Genomic DNA, 23,220 nt, shown 5'->3' with positions numbered 1-23,220 from the left:
TATATACACACGGGTAAGACAAACCTTATAACGAACGATAACACCGATCACACACAACCAACTCTGCATCGACCTTTCAAATGTAATAGGAAATACGGATCACATTTGAGGGCTTTTATTTATTTTATTTTTTTAGCTATACAAATTTGCTGCTTATTTTTCAGTTTATTCTAAATCGTGATCAAATAGATTCGTTTTGCATTCTTTTTTTTTTTTTTTTTTTTTGCTTGCGTGCTTTGAAAGATCAAATAAATAAAGAGAAATGAGTCAGTTCTACCACACACGATCCAATTACATTGAACACAATCAGACTTTTACAAACTGACAACTTTATTCCATTTCCATTCAAACCAAGAAATATCCTCGGAAACGCATCAAAATATCGCCCGGGTTGAAGTAGCATAAGCATAAAATCTTTGCTTGCTCTCTCAATGATTTTGTATCTGTAGATTTATTGGTTATGGACAGGGATGGCAATACGGGAGGTACAGACGGGTACGCCCCTACTGGACCCAGGCCCCGTCAGCTGGGGGGGGCCCCCAGGCCTCAGCCCGGTTGGGTCTGCCTGTCCTGTCATGTGAAACCTTTAAAGCAGAGGTCTCCCAACTTTTTAAATAAAGGGCAGTTTACTGTCCTTCAGACTTTTGGGGGGGGGCCGGACTGCGGTCTTCAGGAGTAGAAAATGTCCCAGCATTAGTTGGAGTAAACTATGCCCCATCTTTGGTGTCAATGAGAGGAATTGTGCCCCATGGTTTGTGTCATTAAATGGAATTGTGACCTATCATTGGGGTCATTGGGCCCCATCGTTGGTGTCGTTGGGAAGAATAGTGCCCCATCGGTTGTGTCATTGGGAGGAATTGTGCCCCATTATTGGTGACATTGGGAAGGATAGTGCCCCATTGTTTGTATCATTGGGAACTGTGCCCTATTGTTGGTGTCATTGGAAAGAATAGCGCCCCATCGGTTGTGTCATTAAATGGAATTGTGCCCTATCATTGGTGTCATTGGGAAGAATAGTGCCCCATCGGTTGTGTCATTGGGAGGAATTGTGCCCCATTATTGGTGACATTGGGAAGAATAGTGCCCCATTGTTTGTATCATTGGGAACTGTGCCCCATTGTTGGTGTCATTGGGAAGAATAGTGCCCCATCGGTTGTGTCATTAAATGGAATTGTGCCCTATCATTGGTGTCATTGGGCCCCATTGTTGGTGTCATTGGGAAGAATAGTGCCCCATCAGCTGTGTCATTGGGAGGAATTGTGCCCCATTATTGGTGACATTGGGAAGAATAGTGCCCGATTGTTTGTATGATTGGGAACTGTGCCCCATCGTTGGTGTCATTGGTAGGAATTGTGCCCCTCTGTTGGTGTCATTGGGAGGAATTGTGGCCATTAATGTCATTGGGAGGAATTGTGCTCCATCATTGGTGTCATTGCACCCCATTGTTATAATTGGGAGGAACTGTGCCCCGATCATTGGTGTCAATGAAAAGAATTCTGCCCCAATGTTGGTGTCATTGGAAGGAATTCTGCCCCATCATTGGTGTCATTGCACCCCATTGTTGGTATAATTGGGAGGAACTATGACCCATCATTGGTAGGAATTGTGAGCCATCATTGGTCTGATTGCACCCCATTGTTGGTATCATTGGGAGGAATTGTGCCCCTTTGTTGGTGTCAGTGAAGGAAATAGTGCCCCAAGGGCCGGATAAGAGCAAGAAAAGGGCCGCAGTTTAGAGACCTCTGCCTAAAAGGGTTGGTTGGATCTCCATTCAGCTACAGTCATGGACAGCAGTCAGCCACCCTTCCCTCTATTCTACTTGTGTACTTGGTTAAAGAACATCTACAGTTGTAGTAGTACTACGTGTAGTAATGTGTACTACGATGAAGTAATGAGAGATCCATGTTTGCCTCTTTTGCAGATTAATGATGAGGAAAAGTCTCTTCAAGCACCTACAGGCCCGGGGCATTCAGGTAAGGCGAGGAGGACACCAAGGGGCCCATTTATAAAAGTTTTCACCCATTTTCCTATTCAATTCAGGTGTGAAAACATTTATAAATGTTGGGCTACCCCTAGACACAAGACCAAAGCTGATAATGGGTGGCTTTGGAAATGCCTGCATATCTATGGCAGACCCGACCCGTGTCAGAGGAAGGAAGCGATCGTTGAGGAATGGAGTATTCTAGTCAATTATTACTGGTCATCCAAGGCCTGCGTGGGAAGCGTCTGCACAGAACATGAACATTGAGCTGGTACAGGTGTGTGCACAGAGCCGTCATCCCGGGGGGAGGGGCAATACGAGGAAAAAAATAAAATGAAATCTGACATCCGGTCTTCCCTTCAGTCTTGTACAGTTGTACCGGCTCCTCTCCTGGACTGAAATGACTTACTCTGATTTCACTGCACACTGTGAGCTTCTCACAATGTGCATTAGAAGCTGCAGCAAGTCAGACTGACTAAAGAAGGATTGGTTGCTGTGGGCAATGCAGACAGTCAATATAATAATCTCTCTCCCATCTCTACAGGTCTACCTCTGGGTATTGAACCAGGAGTCAGATTTCCAGCGAGCCTTTGATTACGGGGTCACCGGCATTATGACAGATTACCCCTCCAAACTGCACCGCTTTCTACAGAAATATGAAGGGGGGCAGAGGGCCCGGGACCCGGAAACTCAAGAGCCTGCAGCAGCAGAAGAAGAAGAGCAGCAACAACATCGATGCTGAAGGACACAATGCTGCTACTGCTTGTGTTTTGTAAATATGGAGCTTTATCAATAAATTGCTTCTAGTTTTCCAATAAAGTGACAGTTTTGGCCTCCTGTGTGGCTGCGGTCACTTCCTGACAACCTGCGAACAGGACGTCCCTTTAGGTCAAGTACTGACTGAATTATCCCCCTGAGCCACCAATCAGGCTTCTATCTTTCAGGGGCTCTAGTTTTAGATCTCTGTGCTGAGTTCCTGGGTCTGTATACCTGCTGTGCCCATTATGAGGGGTTCCCACCATCCCTGTACTGAGTTCCCGAGTCTGCACCCATGCTATACCCTGGTTTAAGGAGTTCCCACCATCCTTCAGCTGAGTTCCAGGTCTGTACACCTCCTGTGCCTACTGAAACAGGTTCCCACCATCCCTGGGTGGAGTTCCTGGGTCTGTCCATCTGCTGTGCCCATTATAAGGGGCCCCCACCATCCCTTTATATATTTAAAAATATGGACAATGTAACACACAAAACAAAAAAATAAACGAAAACAATCAGGAATTATGTTAGGGAGATCTCACCCTACAACCCCTGAATTCCACCAATAAGTAAGCAGCCCCTACATTGAGTGAAGTACAAGGGTTGCCATTGCTGACCTGACGAAGCTATCCTGCCTGCCTGTCTCTGGGTTTCATGCTTCCTGACTCAGGAGAAGTTCTATTCTCAGCGAAGGCTTCTCAGTAAAGACCATTTTGAAAACCGGAAGGATTCTGGGATTGCAAGGGTGCATAATCCCATGTCTGCGCACCAATTAGCAGCTTTCTTCAGCAAAAAAAACCCCAAGCCCCACTAATCACTCCAGCAGGGTGCTGTGCGGCAGGTCCACTAATCACTCCAGCAGGGTGCTGTGCGGCAGGTCCACTAATCACTCCAGCAGGGTGCTGTGCACCAGGCCCACTAATCACTCCGGCAGGGTGCTGTGCGGCAGGCCCACTAATCACTCCGGCAGGGTGCTGTGCGGCAGGTCCACTAATCACTCCAGCAGCGTGCTGTGCGGCAGGCCCACTAATCACTCCAGCAGGGTGCTGTGCAGCAGGCCCACTAATCACTCCAGCAGGGTGCTGTGCAGCAGGTCCACTAATTAAGCCAGGAGAGTGCTGTGCGGCAGGTCCACTAATCACTCCAGGAGAGTGCTGTGCGGCAGGCCCACTAATCACTCCAGGAGAGTGCTGTGCGGCAGGTCCACTAATCACTCCAGCAGGGTGCTGTGTTGCAAGTCCTGCTAACCCAGCAGAGTTTTCACAGCTCCAGAGGGGGCTCTGCCAGATTCCATCATACGTCCATCGTTCTGCGCTTAGGCTTCCTCCACACTCTTAGATTCAGAGTCCTCTGGAGGTAATCTGCGGGGACAGGTACCAGGGTGAAACACACACTTGCTGCTGAAAGAACTGGGGAGGAAGTCCGGGGTGGGGATGACTAAACCTGCCCGGTGATGGAGTCCAAGAGCCGAGGAAGTAGGGGGCAGCGGGAGGAGGAACGGGGGGCAGAGCAGGGAAGGGGGCCATAGTGGAGTGTACAGGCTGGGCAAATCTGTGGAAAATATAAAAGAGCAGACAGTCACATGACTGCGACTACAAACAGCGACAATGTGAAAAGCAGCAGAATGAAGCGTGTAGAGGAGGGGGGGGGGGACAAAGAGACAAGCAGAACTGCTAAATATTCATTTGAAATACATATACATGAATTGGTTTAAAGGCTATAAAATGAATAACTCTTTTCAGCCAATCCAGGTAAAACTCTGTTTTCTACAGTAATCAACACGAAAAGCAAAAAAACAAGGAGATGCAAAGATGACAATAAGCACACAATTGAATAAAAGTTGGGCAAAGCTCTTTTGGCCCTACTTCTCCTGTAAATCACAAGAGTGCATTTAGGTTCTGTGACCCGTATTCAGTATACTGTTGTCAGTCAGCCGGTCCAGACTCTAAAGAGATCCCGACTCTAATGTCGGGATTCACCTAGATTCCTGACCGACAGCTGGCTCAGCCTTCTCAGCGAGCTGCTGGGAGCCTGAACCAGCCGCTCCCGCCCCCCTCCACAGCCCGGCGCTCCAGTGAGTGCTGGAGGGGGACATAGTTGAGAGCCGGTGACTGACAGTCACGGCTCTCTGCACACTGAAGACCGAATACTGAGTCATCAGCCATCTTTGATCCCTTAGTTCTCAGTCCTAGAGGCGGTGGGGGAAAGATGCAGCATCCACCTAGGTGAGAATGTATATATGTGTAGGGTGGCACAGTGGAGTAGTGGGTAGCTCTCTCGCCTAGCAGTGAAAAGGGGTTGCTGGTTTGAATCCCAACCACGACACTACCTGCCTGGAGTTTGCATGTTCTCCCTGTGCCTGTGTGGGTTTCCTCCGGGTACTCCGGTTTCCTCCCACACTCCAAAGACATGCTGGTAGGTTAATTGGCTTCTGTCTAAATTGGCCCTAGTATATGAATGTGAGTTAGGGACCTTAGATTGTAAGCTCCTTGAGGGTAGGGACCATTATGAATGTACAATGTACAGGCAGTCCCCGAGTTACGAACAGGTTAGGGACTGCCTGTTTGTTCATAAGTCGAAGCGCATGCGGAGACGTTGCTTTCTGATGATGTTTTCTGATGTTTTCTGATGTGCTCGCCGACTCCGCCTCCCGTTCATAAGTAGGTGTTGTTCGCAAGTCGGAGGTTCATAACTCAGGGACCTCCTGTTTATGTAAAGCGATGCGTAAATTGACGGCGCTATATAAGTACCTTAAAGCGGAGTTCCAGGCTTTTTTTCTAATTAAAAGTCAGCAGCTACAAAAAGTTTAGCTGCCAACTTTTAATAAACAGACACTCACCTGTTCCACGGTCCCGCGATGTGGGCGCACGAAGCCCCGCTCCTCTCCCTCTCCTCTCCTCGGCGCATCCATTGGAACTGTGGGCACCCGACCGTGGCAGCTTGCGGCTTCACGGCCGGGCGCGCACTGTGCGTGCGAGAGTCACGCTGCGTTCTCCCAGTGGACAGGCAATCCTTTGGGACCTGTCCCAGAAGATTGCCGAGAGGGAGGGACCGCCTAGGGGAGAGGAGGAGTCGCCTAGGCGGTCCGTGGGCGGAAGAAGTCACCCACTCCCCCCCCCAAAAAAATTACATGCCAAATGTAAGGGGGGGGGGATAGTGCTTAAAGCGGAAGTTCCACTTTTTGGTGGAACTCTGCTTTAAATAATAATAATATTTTTTTTTAAGTCCCCCACTTCTCTTTTATGGACACAACATCTAATCAGGCAACTCATTTTTAAAACATGATCTTAACATATGGTCTGTGCTTTATTACAGCACCATCTTGTGGTAAATATTGTTAATGCAGGAATATCATTTGACTATTATTTTCAATAGACAGTACAGTCTCTCTTGAATATTATGCCAGCGTGCAGATTTTTTTCTCATTGGGTTCAGGTGTAAAATGTGTTGATCTTATTAGATTGTAAGCTCTTCTGAGCAGGGCCTTCTTAATCCTCTTGTATCTTATTGTATTATAACTGTATTGTCTCCCTTTTATATTGTAAAGCGCTGCGTAAACTGTTGGCGCTATATAAATCCTGTATAATAATAATAATCCTAGGTGAAAACATTTATGAATAAACATTCTTTTTTTTAAAACATATAAAAAATAAGCTCCAAAGATGCAAAGCACCCTGTGTAGCTTCTGGTTACCTGTGTCCCATCAGACAGGCGGAGGGAGTGTACGGTGTCAGGGCTAGCGGAGAGAACGCAGGGGTTGGCAGCCATGGTGTTCTCTGTGTCAGGGACCCCCATTGTACAATCATGTCCGTCCTTTGTCCCCCGTCTTCTCTTTTCTCTGCGCTCTCATGTACAGCCTGATCTCTCCTGCATTCCGGATTTCTGTCCCCTCCCGGACTTCTTTTCTTGCTGACTCTTGAAGTGTCTTTTCCAGGCGGCTGTGTCTCCGCTCTCTCCTCCTCGGTCTCCTCTACGTATTCTTGCTTTTCCTCCGCTTCCTCGGAACTCTCTTCTGAGACCACTTGTGACTCCTCTGTGTCGCCTCCAGCCGGGCTCACTGGGACTTGTGCGCTCTCTTTAAAGCGCTTACATTCTGGAAGGACACACGGGACACTTTGTTACACGTGAGGCTTAGGAAACAGGGCAGCAAGCAGACCACAAACACGAAGACTGGAAATATGTGGGGATAAAAGGTGAGATCTAGACAGCTTGTTAACCATCCTATAGACAACAACTGCATCCCTCCCAACTTTTTCAGATGGGAATGAGGGACACCTATCAGCAAAAGTATGCAGGCATAGGACACACCCCTTGCCACGCCCCCTTAAAGAAGAATTGTACAAAAAAAATGATTGGTTAAATCCTCAAGTGTTTTTTTTTAACCACTACTATTCCTTTATATTGGCGAACTTTTGAAGACACAGTATTTTAGAAACATAGAAAAGTTAATTATTTCATAAAACAGTATGATGGTCTGAGACAACACCATACACAAAGTAGTACAGGATATCCATATATAATATGATAAAAAAAGCACTTCTCTTATGGACTGATGCGTTTCGGAAAATTCAGGGTAAATCCCTTCTTCAGGGCAATGGAGGAGGTGATAGTTGGAGATACTCTGGAATAGAGAAAACACAGTCTAGACTTCTCGAATTAAACATGTGTTAAACATGGAAGCATTACAGCCGAAAAACACATGCACATACCAGTACTATATTCATGGAGTCGAATGTTTGTTAAAAATATTGTTGGGGTGGCGTTGAATTAGCATTAGCATTCAGCGCCATCCCAACAATCTTTTTAACAAACATTCCATGAATATAGCACTGGTATGTGCATGTGTTTTTTGTCTGTGATGCTTCCATGTTTAACACAATGTTTGCCCTGTTGTATTCTAGAAGTCTAGACTTTGTTTTCTCTATGCCAGAGTATCTCCAACTATCACCTCCTCCATGACCCTGAAGAAGATTTACCCTGAATTTTCCGAAACGCGTCGGTCCATAGGATAAGTGCTTTTTTCTCATATTATATATGGATATCATGTACTACTTTGTGTATGGTGTTGTCTCAGATCGTCATACTGTTTTATGAAATAATAAACTTTTCTATGTTTCTAAAATACTGTGTCTTCAAAAGTTTGCCCTTAAAGTCCCACAGTAACCCCGGGGGGGGGGGGGTACTTATTTTCTTTGGAATTTACAAATGCAGCAATTTAGAATTTGGATGAAAGGTTTAGCACTGGAAAACACTTTTTGATAGGTAAAAAGTGCATTTTTTATACAGTTATATAGATCAGACCAAAATGAGGGACCAATGAGGAGGAATCAGGAACAGAGGGACATTGCTCCAAATCAGGGACAGTTGGGAGCTTTGCAACTGCACTGTGTCTACAGTTCTCCCTGCACAGGAGGCACACTCTAAAGTGGACCTGTCAACTGTTATATTATTTCATGCTAAGTGCATGGAAGTCATGTGGCAGTATAACACTTCCAGGCATGTATTATCCTTTACCAGTGGCGGCTGATGCTGTATATTTGGGGGGGGGGAGGGCACACAAGACACCCAACGCCAGAACTCCCCCCCCCCCCGGTCGCAGTCAGTCGCTCAGTGTCAAAACGCCAGACCGCCTGCACCTACCCCATCTAGGCAGCTCTGGCTTCTTCCTGCTCGGCGGCTTCGCCCTCCGCCTTCCCTCGGCGGCCAATACGATCGCTTCTCCTCTCGGCCAATCGGGTCTTAAGACCCGCTTCATGATTGGCTGGGAGGAGAATCAAGTAGACAATAGCGAATATTAATTTGCTAATGTCACACAACTGGGTGGGCTCAGGACGCAGTGCTCTGCGCCCCCCGAGCCCACCATTTTTTTGAAGCCAATTAGAGCCTCTGGCTCCAATCATGAGCTTATATAAAAAAATAAAAAAAACATTCAAATCCATGCGCCGGCACCTCACATGGAGATTAGGGGTCGGGTGCATGGATTAGGGGGGCAGCGCCCCTATGCCCCCTAATGGATGACCAGCCACTGGTAGAAGGAAAGAAAATAGCATAATCTATGGCTCGCATAAACCTTTACCATCTAATCAGCTACAAAATACAAAGACATTGAGGTTGATTTACTAAAGGCAAATCCACTTGTCACTACATGCAAGGAAAATTTAAAAAAAAAACAGCATTTTTGCTTGCATGTGATTGGATGATAGAAGTCAGCAGAGCTTCTCCTCATTTCAGATCGTCCCCTCAGATCTACAGCGACTGCACCTCCAAGTGCACTTGTATTGCATATGGTATTTGCTTTTAGTAAATGAACCCCATTGTCCCTATATGTGTATATATATATATATATATATATATATATATATATATACACACACACACACACACATGACAGCACCATCTTGTGGTAAATATTGGTAATGCATGAAAATGATTTTCAATAGACATATTGCATGCAATCTGTTCTCTTGAATACAAAAGCAGGATGCAGAATGGCTTGCCTGTACAGTCCAGGCCTGCCTTTGCCATTTATTCCTTACCTGAGTCTCTGTCATTTATTTTCAGCCCACAGATCCTTTTTTTGGGTGTGTGGCTGAAAAAGAGAACAAGCCAAAATTGCTGCTTAAAAAGAACGTGCAGTTTTTTTTTTTGTTTTTTTTTTATGATTTCTTTCAAGATATACATTTAAAAAAGATTCATATTATTATTTGAAAAAATGTTATTCCTATGTACAATTTGTTCTTATATATGTAGGTGGCGGAAGACATATTTGCTCACTACATACTTCTGCTTTGCAGCTCTACACAAAGGTTGTGCTTTACTGCTCCTTCTTATGTCAGCTAACTCACTGAAAACAATGCACAACCTTCCAATGTATCAGTTATTAGAAGAGAGACAGTAATTGCACTGAGCTAGTGAGAGCTTTGCTTAGTGGCTATTACAAAAATTTCTACACTTAAAGTGTTACTAAACCCAGGACTCTGCATTCACTATATCTGGTCTCCACACAGTACACAGAACATGGAAATTATATTATTTTAGTAAATATAAACTGCTAAATACCTTTTTCTCATCAGCAGTATATAGCAGTCTTGTGACTGTCTATCAGTGTCTGGTTAAAGCTTATAGGAGGAGTTTTTATTCTCCTCTGATTTTCCTATGAGGCTGTAGGACCCCTGACCCTCTGTCTAGACAGTGCTGATTAGCTCTGTGCTGATCACATGGAGTCACCCAAGAAAAAAAAAAAACTCTCTAGCAATACAAAATACCAAACTGATCGTGTGCAGAGTGACTCCAAAGCAGTGGATCATTAGGGGAGCAGGGGCGCCGCCCCACCAATCCATGCGCCCGGCCCCTAATCTTGATGCAGGGCGCCGAAAGCATGGATTCCAATAGGGTTTTTTTCTTCTTTTGAAGCACGTGATTAGAGCCGGAGGCTCTAATTGGCTTTAAAAAAGGGTGGGCTCGGGGCGCAGGGCACTGCGCCCTCAGCCCACCCTGTTGTGTGTCATTAGCAAATTAATATTCACTAATGTCTTCCTGATTCTCCTCCCAACCAACCAGGAAGCGGATCCTGAGAACCCATTGGCCGGGAGGAGACGCGACGGGCGGGACACGGGGGGAGACAGAGAGGGGTAGCTGCAGTCGCCGTGACCTGCATGGGGTAAGTGCAGGGCTGACGGGGGGCCTGTTGGGCCAGAGAGCAAGCGAGGGTGGGGGGTATGGTGTGGGGGGTATGGCAAACAGGGTGGGGGGTCTGGTGTGCTCGAGCGTCAGGGGGAGGGTTAGTGTTGGACATGTGCGCTTCGTTTTGAAATTTTTTGTTATTCAGAGTTTTGGATATATCTGAATACCCGAATTACACAAAGTTTACCGGATGCTCCGAATAAAGAAACAAAATTCATCCGAATTTCCGAAATTTCAAATTGAAATTCGAATCGAATTTTACATCAAACTCCATTCGAATTCGAACTGTAAACAAATTTCTGGAAATCAAAGACTGTGCGTGTTATTAGAGTACCATTTGGAAATAATGTTGTTTTTGTTAAGCATGATAGCAGTGGCGGCTGGTAGTTTTTTTTTGGTTCTCCCCCCACCCCCTCCCCCGAGCAGCACCCACCCCCCCCTGCTGTTCGGTGGTCAGTCCTGCACTTACCCCATCGTGGCGGGTGGTAGGCAGCGTGATGCAGAGGCTCAGTGTCCTCTCTATGGTGGCTTCCAGCTCCTCCCCTCCTTGGCGTTCCAATAGGATCGTCTGTCCTTTCAGCCAATTCGTGTGACCGATGTCAAAACCCGCTTCCTGATTGGCTGGGAGGAGGATCAGTGTTACAATAGCGAATATTGATTCGCTGTTGTAACACACCTGGGTGGGATCGGAGAACACTCTCTGTGCCCCGAGCCCACCCTATATTGAAGCCTATTAGAACCTCTGGCTCTAATCGGTGCTTCAAAAAAATGCTCTGGTGTCCTGAAAGGGGCTGGACGCATGGATGGGGGGGCGGCGCCCATGCACCCTTAATGGACGGGCCACCCCTGTATGAAGATAGAAATCCTTCAGCTTTTACAACTACTTTTTATCTGACCTCCGGCCTTCCCTTCAGTCTTGCACAGTTGTACCGGCTCCTCTCCTTGACCGAAATGGCTTACTCTGATTTCACTGCACACAGATAACAGCCCCGCCTTTTTTTCTGGCTGGAGGAAGTCCAACGTCATCTAATGCTTTCCTCCCAGCCTGACTGCTCCCTGGCACGCCCCTTTCATTCATTGGGTTCCAGTTCTTTTAATCATGGAGGCTCAGCGTCACATGTGGGCATAAACAAGGGCGGCCTGCATGCAGATGTACCCTGCCTAGGAACACCCATCCATAAACACATTTTGATATTTGCATAGCTCCTCCCAAGAGCCGGCCCACTGCTTGTATCAGTGCTGGGAGCTCTTGTGAGCAATGGCAGCCGCTCATGCAGGGCGCCCCCCCATCCATGCGTCCAGCCCCCTAATCTACATGCAGGGCGCCACCCCCCCCCATCCATGCATCCAGCCCCCTAATCTACATGCAGGGCGCCACCCCCCCTATCCATGCGTCCAGCCCCCTAATCTACATGCAGGGCGCCACCCCCCCATCCATGCATCCAGCCCCCTAATCTACATGCAGGGCGCCACCCCCCCTATCCATGCATCCAGCCCCCTAATCTACATGCAGGGCGCCACCCCCCCATCCATGCATCCAGCCCCCTAATCTACATGCAGGGCGCCACCCCCCCTATCCATGCATCCAGCCCCCTAATCTACATGCAGGGCGCCACCCCCCCTATCCATGCATCCAGCCCCCTAATCTACATGCAGGGCACCATCCCCCTATCCATGCGTCCAGCCCCCTAATCTACATGCAGGGCGCCGCCCCCCCATCCATGCATCCAGCCCCCTAATCTATATGCAGGGCGCCATCCCCCCTATCCATGCGCCCAGCCTCCTAATCTACATGCAGGGCGCCGCCCCCCCTATCCATGTGTCCAGCCCCCTAATCTACATGCAGAGCGCCATCCCCCCTATCCATGCGTCCAGCCCCCTAATCTACATGCAGAGCGCCGTCCCCCCCTATCCATGCGTCCAGCCCCCTAATCTACATGCAGAGCGCCATTCCCCCCTATCCATGCGTCCAGCCCCCTAATCTACATGCAGGGCGCCGTCTCCCCTATCCATGCGTCCAGCCCCCTAATCTACATGCAGAGCGCCATTCCCCCCTATCCATGCGTCCAGCCCCCTAATCTACATGCAGGGCGCAGCCCCCCCCTATCCATGCGTCCAGCCTGCTAATCTACATGCAGGGCGCCATCCCCCCTATCCATGCGTCCAGCCTCCTAATCTACATGCAGGGTGCCGGACGCATGGATTTCAATGTTTTGGTTTTTTTATGCACATTTTGGCTTGAAGCCAACCATGATCTGCCTGCATTGCACAGAGAAGCACAGAGACCCAGTGATGACATCACTGTGATAAAAAAAATATGTTTTTTTTTACATTTATTAGTATGTATGAGGGGAAAGTCAAAATACATGCAGAATAAACTGCAGCTTTAAAGATAAAGAATGACCCCTATATCTTTCCCAAGAAACCCATGCTTATAATGGAAGATCAGCCAATATGCACACTGAGTGCCTGACACCTTCACACACACTGTGGGGTTTATGTATAAGAGGTTCGCTAAACGAATGTGACACACATCCGCACAGCTCCAAAGAAACCTGCCATATTCTGTCTATGGGTATAAATACCTAGTATGATCATAAGCGCCATCCAGTGGCCATAAAGCGCCATTTGTTTTTTTGTAAAACCTTGGTTTGCGAGCATAATTCGTTCCAGAAACCTGCTTGTAAATCCAAAGCACTTGTATATCAAACCAAAATTTCCCCATAAGAAATAATGGAAACTCAGATGATTCGTTCCACAACCATTTATTCAGAAGTCCTTCAGTTTATAGTCCATATAAAAAGATTATAGCAATGTGACCAGGTTGTGTAACCATAAAATGTCCATCCACACATGGAAGCCTCCACAAGGGGATTAGAAGCAAAATCCATCAGGAGCTCCAGAGTATAAAAGAGAAGAGAGGCGCCTCTAAGTGTAGCAATATGTTGCTAAACGTTGTACCTTCATTAAATGTAACCATATTGCTACACTTAGAGGCGCCTCTCTTCTCTTTTATACTCAGTTGTGACATGACGCTACTTGTATATCAAGACATCGCTTGTATATCAAGTAAAAATGTATTTAAAAATGTAGCTTGTCTTGCAAAGCGCTCTCAAACCAAGGTTTTACTGTACCTCAATCAACAAAAAAAATAAAATTGTCCACTAGATGGCGCATACAATGATACAAGATAATTATATAACACAGAATACGGGAATACGGGCGAGTTTCGTCAGAGTTGTGTGGATGTGTCTCACATTCGTTCAGTGAACATCTTATACATAGACCCCCCCCCCCCCCTGTGTGTCTGTTGGCTGACTCTTCCACTACAGCCTGCTGAGTGACCCCACAGCAAGGAAGGGTCCCATTGCATTATGGGAGCTGAGCTTTTGTATCCTGTTTCTGGGTAGGTCAGCCGAGGGGGGGGGGGTCACATGGGGGGAACTAAAATTTGAATTCCCACACTGGTATCTGGCAGTTAGATTATTATTATAGACACATTACAGAAAACAATAGAAGACCCGTTTACCTTTCTTGTTGATTTTTGAAGTATTTTATTCCTTTGGCGAATGGGTTCTCCTCAATCTTCAGCAGGGAGAGCTGTTGGGGAGAGAGCAGAGAGAGAGGAGGGTAAGGGGGAGGGGTTTGAATATAAGTGGGAGGGGTCTATGACAGAAGGAAGGACTAATTTATGAAATTAATTGGGGGTCGCTAAATAATATCCTATGATTATTTTATCTTTGTGGGTGGAGCATGCTATGCAGGGCCGCCTTTAACATTGATTGGAGCCTTGCCAAACATTTTCTTGGGCCGAATCCACTTATCAACTATGTGCGGCCGGTGCGTGCTCATGGGGGCAGCTGCTTTTAGCCTTGCAAAAATGACTGGGCCCGGGGCAGCTGCCCCTTTTGTCCTGTGCTAACCACTTGCAACCGCTGCATGCCAATATACGTCGGCACAATGGCATCGGTGGGCAAATGGGCTTACCTGTACTTCCCCTTTATTTGGCGGGGCTAGCGGGCACGCGCGCGCCCGCCGTGTACTGTGTATCCATGCCCGCCGGACCCGCAGAACGGGGAAATGCCTATGTAAGCAAGGCATTTCCCCATTTTGCTTAGTGACATGACATAGGTCTACTGTTCCCTGTCATCGGGAGCAGTGATCACTGTCATGTCAGTGGTAGCCCATCCCCCCCCCCCACAGTTAGAATCACTCCCTAGGATACACTTAAGCTCTTGATCGCCCCCTAGTGTTAGCCCCTTCCCTGCCAGTGTCATGTACACAGTAATCAGTGCATTTTTATAGCACTGATCGCTGTATAAATTAAAATGGTCCCAAAATACTGTCAAAAGTGTCCGATGTGTCCGCCATAATGTCGCAGTCCCGATAAAAATCGCAGATTGCCGCCATTACTAATTTTAAAAAATTAATAATAAAAATGCCATAAATCTATCCCCTATTTTGTAGACGCTATAACTTTTGCGCAAACCAATCACTATACGCTTATTGTGATTTTCTTTTACCAAAAATATGTAGAAGAATACATATCGGCCTAAACTGAGGAAAAAAAAAATTTTTTTTAATATTTTTGGGGGATATTTATTAGAGCAAAATGTAAAAAATATAGCTTTTTTTTCAAAATTGTCGCTCTTTTTTTTGTTTATAGCGCAAAAAATAAAAACCGCAGAGGTGATCAAATACCACCAAAAGAAACTCTATTTGTGGGAAAAAAAGGACGTCAATTTTGTTTGGGTGCAACATCGCACGACCGCGCAATTGTCAGTTAAAACGATGCAGTGCCGAATTGCAAAAAGTGCTCTGCTAAAATTTTCCAGGGCTGAAGAGGTTAAAGATGGCCCTAATGCTGTGAATAAAACCATAATCAACAAGCTTTAGATTCCTATCCTGAGTTTGCTGTGAGCTGCACTGTACACGCATGCTTCGCTTCATTTAGCGTGACGAAACGCGTGCGGAGCCAACGTAAAAACAGGGAAATTCAAAGTATTTACCAATCTTAGGATTTACCAACAACTATGTAACAATGAGAAGTGGTCAAAACATGTTTCCAATCTTTATCTAATCAGGCAGTGCCCTTGGACTAAATCGTTTTTTGTTAGGTCTCGAGGAGATTGTACAGATTGTAAGGGGTGTGGCCAAATAGGTTTGGTGAGTTGGCCTTGTAAAGATTGGTGGGAAGAAGGAGGGGTGGTGGGGACTTCTCTGACCCTGGGGTTCTGGTAGCTGGTCACCGCAATGAAAGACGTCTCAGGGAAGGAGACGGAAGTTGCCGGCCGGGGTGGTGATCCGCCGTTGGAGGTGGGGATGATGTAGAGGCGCAAGGAGTAGCGGTGCATGGACTGAAGAACCATCTGGGGGAGACACAAACATCACATGAGCCCAAAACGAGAGCTGAGCACTCTACCGCATCTCCATTATAAAACCTAACGCTGGCCAGAGATGGATCAAAATTCGATTGGTTCAGCAGGGACTGCCCAAATTTCGTTCCATCTATGGCCATTCCTGCTAGAGAGAAGTCAATCTAAGGATCCACGATAAACAACGAAAAGAAAAAGAAAATATTGAAACAAAAATAGGAAAAAAACGCTAAAAAGATGAAACAAACAAAATAAAGAAATAAAATATAAAGAAGATAAAATGTTCAAGTAAAATAAGGTAAAAAAAAAAACATTAAAAAAAAACTATAACATTTTAAAAAAAAACATGAAAAAATAACATGTTCAAACTAAAAAAAAATTTAAATTAAAAAGTGTAATAAACAAAACGAGGGAAAAAAACATAAAAAAAAACAAAAAATCATTTAAAAAAATACTAACACAAAATGAAAAAATAATATATGCAAATAAAAAAAACTTAAAAAATTAAACAAACGAAAATGGGGAAAAAAAAGGATAAAATACTTAAGAAAAATGAGGGAAAAAAAAACAATAAAATAGCCAAACAAAAAGAGGAAATAAACATAAAAGAACAACAAAGTACTTAAACAAAATGAAGAAAAAAAACATGAAAAAATAAAATATTCAGTGAAAATGAAGAAAATATAAAATACAATAAAATATTCAAACAAAAGGAGGAAATATATAAAACACCATAAAAATGTCAAACAAAATGAAGGTAAACATCTTTTAAAAATGCTCAAATAAAATGAGGAAAAAAACATAGATATAAAAACTAAAAAAAATGAGGGAAAAAAGCCCCGAAAAATCTATATATTACCAAAATAAAATGGGGGGAAAAAACATAAAAACAAAAATAATAAAACAAATTAGATTTTTTTTTTAAATACACTAACAAAATAAGAAAAAAAATATAATGATAAAATACTCGAAATGAGGGAAAACACCAGAAAAAAAAATAAAGTACTCAAAATGAGGGAAGAAGAAAAGTACTCAAAGTGGGGGAAATAAACACAAAACACTTCACAGAGTGGCATAGAAATAATTTTTAAGGTGTATTTGTTTTCCAAGCAAATTTCGCCTAAGCATAAAATCTGGTGAAATTAGAGGCAAATTTTGCCAAAATTCCAGCAAAATTTTGCCAAAATTCCAGCAAAATTTTGCAGCAAAATAAATTTCACTGAAACTTCTCCGCTCATCCCTACTTCTTACCTGCCCCCCCTGACTCAGGGTGTTGTTGGTTAGTCGGATCTTGTTGAAGCAGATGGGTCTCTCCATCCACCGGTGGCCGGGAGCCGGAGATTCTGGATGAAGGTAAAAGCGGGTTGGTGGTCCTGGTTCTGCTCGGCCGCTCCTGCTCCATACTCCATCCCTCCACTTGTAGCGGTTCTCACCCTCGGGCACAGCCTGGACACACAGGGAGTAGAGACGGTGCGGATCCAAGCCGGAAAGGGAAACCAAGAATTCTGGGAACATGCGCCTGATGGAAAGAGGAGTGAGATCGATTCATCCGACGTCACTAACATGATCCAAATACACTACAATGTTTATATGTTTTTTTACATATACTGTACATTACATATTATTCTTATCAATGTCTACTAATGTTTTCAAAAACCTTCTCTATATAGTCTGCAAATATACATGAGTCTGGTATGTTTGTTCATTATATATGCAGACACTGCTTCCTTCTTAGTAGTGCTGCACAATGGTTGTGCATTGCTGCCCATTGCAGTCTCAGTGTAAGGGACAGACCCGGCTCACTGAAAACAATGTAATCTCTGCGCCTGGCTGACATATCAGGAGTTGTTGATCAGGGAGTGTTTACAGAGGTATACCTCTCTCCCTCTGGTAACCAATCTATAAATATATATAATGCCGTGATGGAAATATAGTGCAGAGCGCACATAACAGTCACATCAAAAATGACTATAAAAAGTAACTAAATCAGTGCATTCTCCTTTTTTTATATGACTTTGTCAACCACCCGCCCTTCTTCTTAATGGTAGCTCATACCCCTCTAGCCCAGTCCCCCTCTCTCTGTGGTAGCTCGTCCCCTTCTCTTGGTTGTAGTCCATCTCCCTCTCTCAGTGGTAGCCTGTCCCCCTCTCTTGGTGGTAGCTCGTCCCCTTTTCCTGGATGCAGTCCATCTCCCTCTCTCTGTGGTAGCCTGTCCCCCTTTCTTGGTGGTAGCTCGTCCCCCTCTCATGGTTGTAGTCCATCTCTCTCTCTCTGTGGTAGCCTGTCCCCCTCTCTTGGTGGTAGCTCATCCCCTTTTCCTGGATGCAGTCCATCTCCCTCACTATGTGGTAGCCTGTCCCCCTTTCTTGGTGGTAGCTCGTCCCCCTCTCATGGTTGTAGTCCATCTCTCTCAGTGGTAGCCTGTCCCCCTCTCTTGGTGGTAGCTCATCCCCTTTTCTTGGAAGCAGTCCATCTCCCTCTCTCTGTGGTAGCCTGTCCCCCTTTCTTGGTGGTTGCTCGCCCCCCTCTCATGGTTGTAGTCCATCTCTCTCTCTCAGTGGTAGCCTGTCCCCCTCTCTTGGTGGTAGCTAGTCCCCTTTTCTTGGATGCAGTCCATCTCCCTCTCTCTGTGGTAGCCTGTCCCCCTTTCTTGGTGGTAGCTCGTCCCCCTCTCTTGGTTGTAGTCCAACTCCTTCTCTCAGTGGCAGCCTGTCCCCATCTCTTGATGGTAGCTCGTCCCCTTTTCTTGGATGTAGTCCATCTCCCTCTCTAAGTGGTAGCCTGCCCCCCTCCCTGAGTAGTAGTATGTCTCCCTCCCTTAGCAGTAGCCTGTAGGCCTCCCTTGGCAGAAGTCCACTTCCCTCTCTTGGTGGTAGCCTGTCCCCATCTCTCAGTGGTAGTCTATCCCCATCTCTCAGTGGTAGCCTGTTCCCCTCTTTTGGTAGTAGCTTGTTCCCCCTTTCTTGGTTGTAGTCCATTGCCTTCTCTTTGTGGCAGCCTCCCCCCTTCTCTGAGTAGTAGTACGCCCCCCTCCCTTAGCAGTAGCCTGTAGGCCTCCCTTGGCAGTAGCCCACTCCCCTCTCTTGGTGGTCAGTGATAGTCTGTCCCCTGCTCTCATCGGTAGCCTCTCCCCTCTCTTGGTGGTAGCCTGTCCACTTCCCTTGGCAGTAGCCTGTCCCCCTTTTTTGGTGGTAGTCCATCCACCTCTCTCAGTGATGGCCTGGCCCCTTTCTTGGAGGGGGTCTGCCCATCTCATTCAGAGGTAGCCTGCCCCCCCTCTCACGGCGGTGACCTGCCTCCTTCCCATGGTAGTAGCTCACCTGCCATTTTTAGTGAGTATCATTTCTGTTCCCACAGAGTTGAACTTTTCCCACAGTTCCTTGTTCTCCAGCCGGGCGCTAATCTGTGGAGAGGTAGGTGGTGGCAAGGCAGAAGAGCAATACTGAGGGGGCAAATAGTAGCCAGACGATGGGGGGAGGTTTGTACCTGAATAGTAAAAAATGTAAAAAGTTACATCACCATCTCTATGACTTGGGATCCTAAATACTTCATATACAAAGTGATAATGTCTGCCCCCTACTGCAACCCAAAAGGGATCACTGTTACCCATCGCAATCGCATTCCATCATCACCTTCCCAAATTAGGCTGGAACATTGCTATGGGAAACAGGTCTGCTTTGGTTTCACAAAAGACGCTAAATAATGGAAATTGGAGTAAGGAAATTCATCAATCACCTTTTCAGTTGAGCACTACAGGTTTACATTAGCATGCATTTATTCATTGACTGATCTAATGACAGAATAAGTAAAGAGAAGGAAGGAAATAAGGAAGTGAAGGAAGGCAGGAAAGAAGATAGGAAGATCAGAGATTCTTATTTAGGGTTCCTCCAGAGATTGCTAGAGGTTCCTTAAACTGTGGCTGATTGACCTCCCATCTGATGGTGCCTGCATAGTTCCCACTGGTCATAAATGGAAAGGGGTGTTTACTTAATGACCCCCAATTAATTTATTTAAGCAGGGGTTCCCTGAGACCAGAAAGTTATTTTAAATGTTCCTCTGGGGTAAAAAGGTTGAGAAAAGCTTTTCTAGATGAATAAATTAGATAGATAGATAGATAGATAGATAGATAGATAGATAGATAGATAGATAGATAGATAGATAGATAGATAGATAGATAGATAGATACTCACCCATATCCCGGCTGAGCGGGGCAGGTGTGGTCAGGCAGCAGCCTAGTGTCAACGTGTTGTGCATGGTGTGGTCTAGCCCCGGGGGCAGAGGATGGATGTTATATACAGGGGGTGGGGTGACAATATACAGCTGGGAGAGGTGTACTCATCACTTTAAGGGAAAGAAAACAAAATACCACAAATTATGGTGTGAGAATCACCCAAACCATTCCACACCTAACAAGACTATGCTAACCCATCCCAACCAATATTCACTCCACATGGGTAGACCAGTAAAAAGTCAATTATGACTTATCCCAATGAGTTATTTGACTTAATAATTTGCAATGTGAATATCTATCTATAGTATCTATTCTCCTCATCTCTGAACCTCTTGTGACTTTCTACCTTCATAATATGATGATGTAGAATTAGAAGCATATAATGATATATAATAAATATATTATAGTGGGGGCATATGACATATATATATATATATATATATATATATATATATATATATATATATATATATATACTTTTTTTTTTTTTTTTTTTTTTGAGTGGGAGCATATAATGACATATAATGAATATATTATGGGGGGATATATAATGACATATAATGCATATATTATAGTGGGGGTATATAAAATGCATATATTATAGTGGGGGTATATAATGACATATAATAAATAAATTATAGTGAGGGGGGGTATATAATGACATATAATGAATATATTATAGTGGGGGGTATATAATGATATATAATGAATATATTATAGTGGGGGTATATAAAATGCATATATTATAGTGGGGGTATATAATGACATATAATAAATAAATTATAGTGGGGGGGGTATATAATGACATATAATGAATATATTATAGTGGGGGGTATATAATGACATATAATGCATATATTATAGTGGGGGGTATATAATGACATATAATGAATATATTATAGTGGGGGGGGGGTTATTTAATGACATATAATGACTTTATTATAGTGGGGGGGTATATAATGACATATAATGCATATATTATAGTGGGGGTATATAAAATGCATATATTATAGTGGGGGGTATATAATGACATATAACGAATAAATTATAGTGGGGGGGGGGTATATAATGGCATATAATGAATATATTATAGTGGTTGGATATATAATGAATATATTATAGTAGTGGGGGGGTATATAATGACATATAATGAATATATTATAGTGGTGGTTGGGTGCAGTGTCTTCTGTACACTGTCCATAGAATGATGTAGAATTAGCAGTGTATTATGACATATAGTGGGGGGTGCAGTATCTGTACACTGTCTATATGATGATGTAGAATTAGCAGTATATAATGACATATAATGAATATATTATAGTGTGGTGGTGGTGGTGGGGGGTGTCTGTACACACTGTCCCTCTCTGTTTATATAGACTTAATCTCCTTCATTACACAATTATCACCTTGTTTCCTGCCCCCTCCCCCCTCCTCTAATGTCTCTTAGTCCCTATAATGTCCCAGCTGTCCCACAACATCTGCTGGGAGATTCTGCCCCATACATTGTACCCGACATAGATTGGACTTATTACGGTCGGATTGTATGTGGGACTTTCTCTAAAGAAAAAACAAAACAAACAAAAAACATTGATTTCCTGTTTCCAAATCCCTTTTTCAGCTGCTGTTTTCTTTATTTTTAGAATTAGAAATTAGAAAAAATTCTAGAATTTTTTTAGAATTTTGATTGGTCATTCCAGTTGACGCCAGGTACATTGTTTATTTAATATCTGATCTCATTTTTTTTTAAAAATTAAAAAAAAAAAATAATAGTAAAGTAGCAATCAAAAAAAGTTGAAAATAACAATTTAGAATTGATTGAAATTAATGGGATGTAACATGAATTTTTGTAAATGTAGTAGCCCCATATGGGCTGCAAGCTGTAACCATACATTTCGCAGCCCTATAACAGATCCAAGGAATAGAAGGTAATCTGGCATCTATTGGCAGAAGTTTTGGGGCCCATTTACATTTCCCTAGAGTAACGTGTTTGACGCAACACATGGTAATGCACATACGGTCTTACTGAATAGTGGTGCCATGTATTTTGAAAGGACCACCAACACACCTGCCCTCCATGCATGGTAGTGTGTTGTGTTGTATTTCAATGGGCTGTCTTAACCCAATGCACATTAATGCATGACTCAATCGGCATTAACGCACGTGAGGTAACACACCGCAAAGAAGTAAATGGCAATGCATGGCAATACACCTGCTGTATGTGTGGCGTGTTGCAGTGCAGTTCATTGTGAATGACACCCCAATGTATTGCACAATAGAGCCCAATGCACTACAGGGCTCCAAAACAGATATACTCTGCGTTGTTGTGCACTGCATTGTTAAAAAAAATACATTAGTAATGCGTGTTTTTTCTTTTGGCGTGGTGCGTTGGCAGCCTATTCATTGTCTTAACGCAATGCAATGGAGCGCTGGGCCCTAAGAGCTCCATTACCGTCCCATTAAAGGCATATGGGTAGACAGTAGTTGGAGCATTAATATCCCAGAGATGTATAGAACATGATTTGACATGTAGATGTCATCTTCTTGGTTCACACCCAGCGATGACAATAAATAGCTGTCCGTGTGACACGTAGCCTGTGTAAATACAAAGTGTTTCCCATTTGTCCCCTCTCTCCATGTCCTCTCTCCCCAGCTTCCTCTTAGTATTTTGCTTTCTCTCTCTGTCGTGTTATCCCAGCCTGTGATCAGAGGTCCTTCTCTGCTGGGATGTTGCTGGGTGCGCAGGGCCCTTTAATCTGCCCGACGCCCCAAGTGTCGCTTTCTGCACCTGCCCCAGCAAGACAGTGCAAATGTCCACTGCCCCACCCCCCCAATCCCAGGAGCAGAATCACACCAGGTCCCCCTTTCTGCCTGGGATGAAAGCCTCTGATCTTGGCTGTATGGTGCATAGCTGATGGATACAAAATACCAGAGACCTCCCAGAGTCCTTTGGTGCAGCCATTGCAGACTCTACTAAGTGGAATATACTGGTGAGCTTCCCAGGATCCTTTGTACACTAAAATTATGTAGGATCTACCAGAATCCTTTGACCATTAAATGTGTAGAATCTAAAAGAATCCTTTGAGGTAGCCATTGCAGACTCTACTAACTGGAAGATACTGGTGACATTGCCGAGAATCCACCATGCACTAAAATGATGTAGGTACTACCAGAATCTATTGAGGCCATCAGTGCGAACT

The 23,220-nt window shown here is 44.7% G+C and overlaps 2 protein-coding genes across 3 annotated transcripts in view; one reads left to right on the top strand and one right to left on the bottom strand.

The window, feature by feature from the left end:
• Positions 1-6,344, top strand: part of GDPD3 (glycerophosphodiester phosphodiesterase domain containing 3) — a 35,427-nt gene extending 29,083 nt beyond the window's left edge. The window contains exons 10-12 of one of the 2 annotated variants that reach the window (XR_012245226.1): positions 1,922-1,973; positions 2,526-3,827; positions 3,864-6,344. Coding sequence is in view for 1 of the 2 variants with exons in the window: in XM_073635996.1 (XP_073492097.1) it covers positions 1,922-1,973; positions 2,526-2,723 (250 nt within the window). In the remaining variant the exon portion in view is untranslated. Of the gene's footprint in view, positions 1-1,921; positions 1,974-2,525 lie in introns of both variants that reach the window. The other variant, XM_073635996.1, reaches the window with a different exon arrangement.
• Positions 6,345-6,423: 79 nt separating this feature from the next.
• On the bottom strand, positions 6,424-20,046 carry LOC141147964 (T-box transcription factor TBX6-like). Its single transcript, XM_073635123.1, has 7 exons — positions 19,983-20,046; positions 19,113-19,278; positions 17,044-17,311; positions 15,643-15,786; positions 13,947-14,017; positions 9,271-9,323; positions 6,424-6,827 (listed from the first exon to the last, which is right to left on the bottom strand). Exons 1-7 carry the CDS (start codon positions 20,044-20,046, stop codon positions 6,424-6,426), a joined length of 1,170 nt encoding a protein of 389 aa, XP_073491224.1.
• Positions 20,047-23,220: the final 3,174 nt, after the last annotated feature.

The sequence above is a fragment of the Aquarana catesbeiana genome, linkage group LG06 (assembly GCF_042186555.1).
Source record: "Aquarana catesbeiana isolate 2022-GZ linkage group LG06, ASM4218655v1, whole genome shotgun sequence".
In the NCBI taxonomy this organism is placed as follows: Eukaryota; Metazoa; Chordata; class Amphibia; order Anura; family Ranidae; genus Aquarana; species Aquarana catesbeiana.
Note: the sequence above shows the minus strand (reverse complement) of the source record. Positions and strands in the feature narration are given on the sequence as shown.

Coding starts and splice junctions, on each gene's coding strand:
- LOC141147964 (XM_073635123.1), bottom strand. CDS start 20,046: ATGCACAACACGTTGACACTAGGCTGCTGCCTGACCACACCTGCCCCG. Junction 15,787..17,043: donor CCCTGAGTCAGGGGGGGCAG/GTAAGAAGTAGG, acceptor TGTCTCCCCCAG/ATGGTTCTTCAGTCCATGCA. Junction 9,324..13,946: donor TTCAAAAATCAACAAGAAAG/GTAAACGGGTCT, acceptor TCTCTTTTTCAG/CCACACACCCAAAAAAAGGA.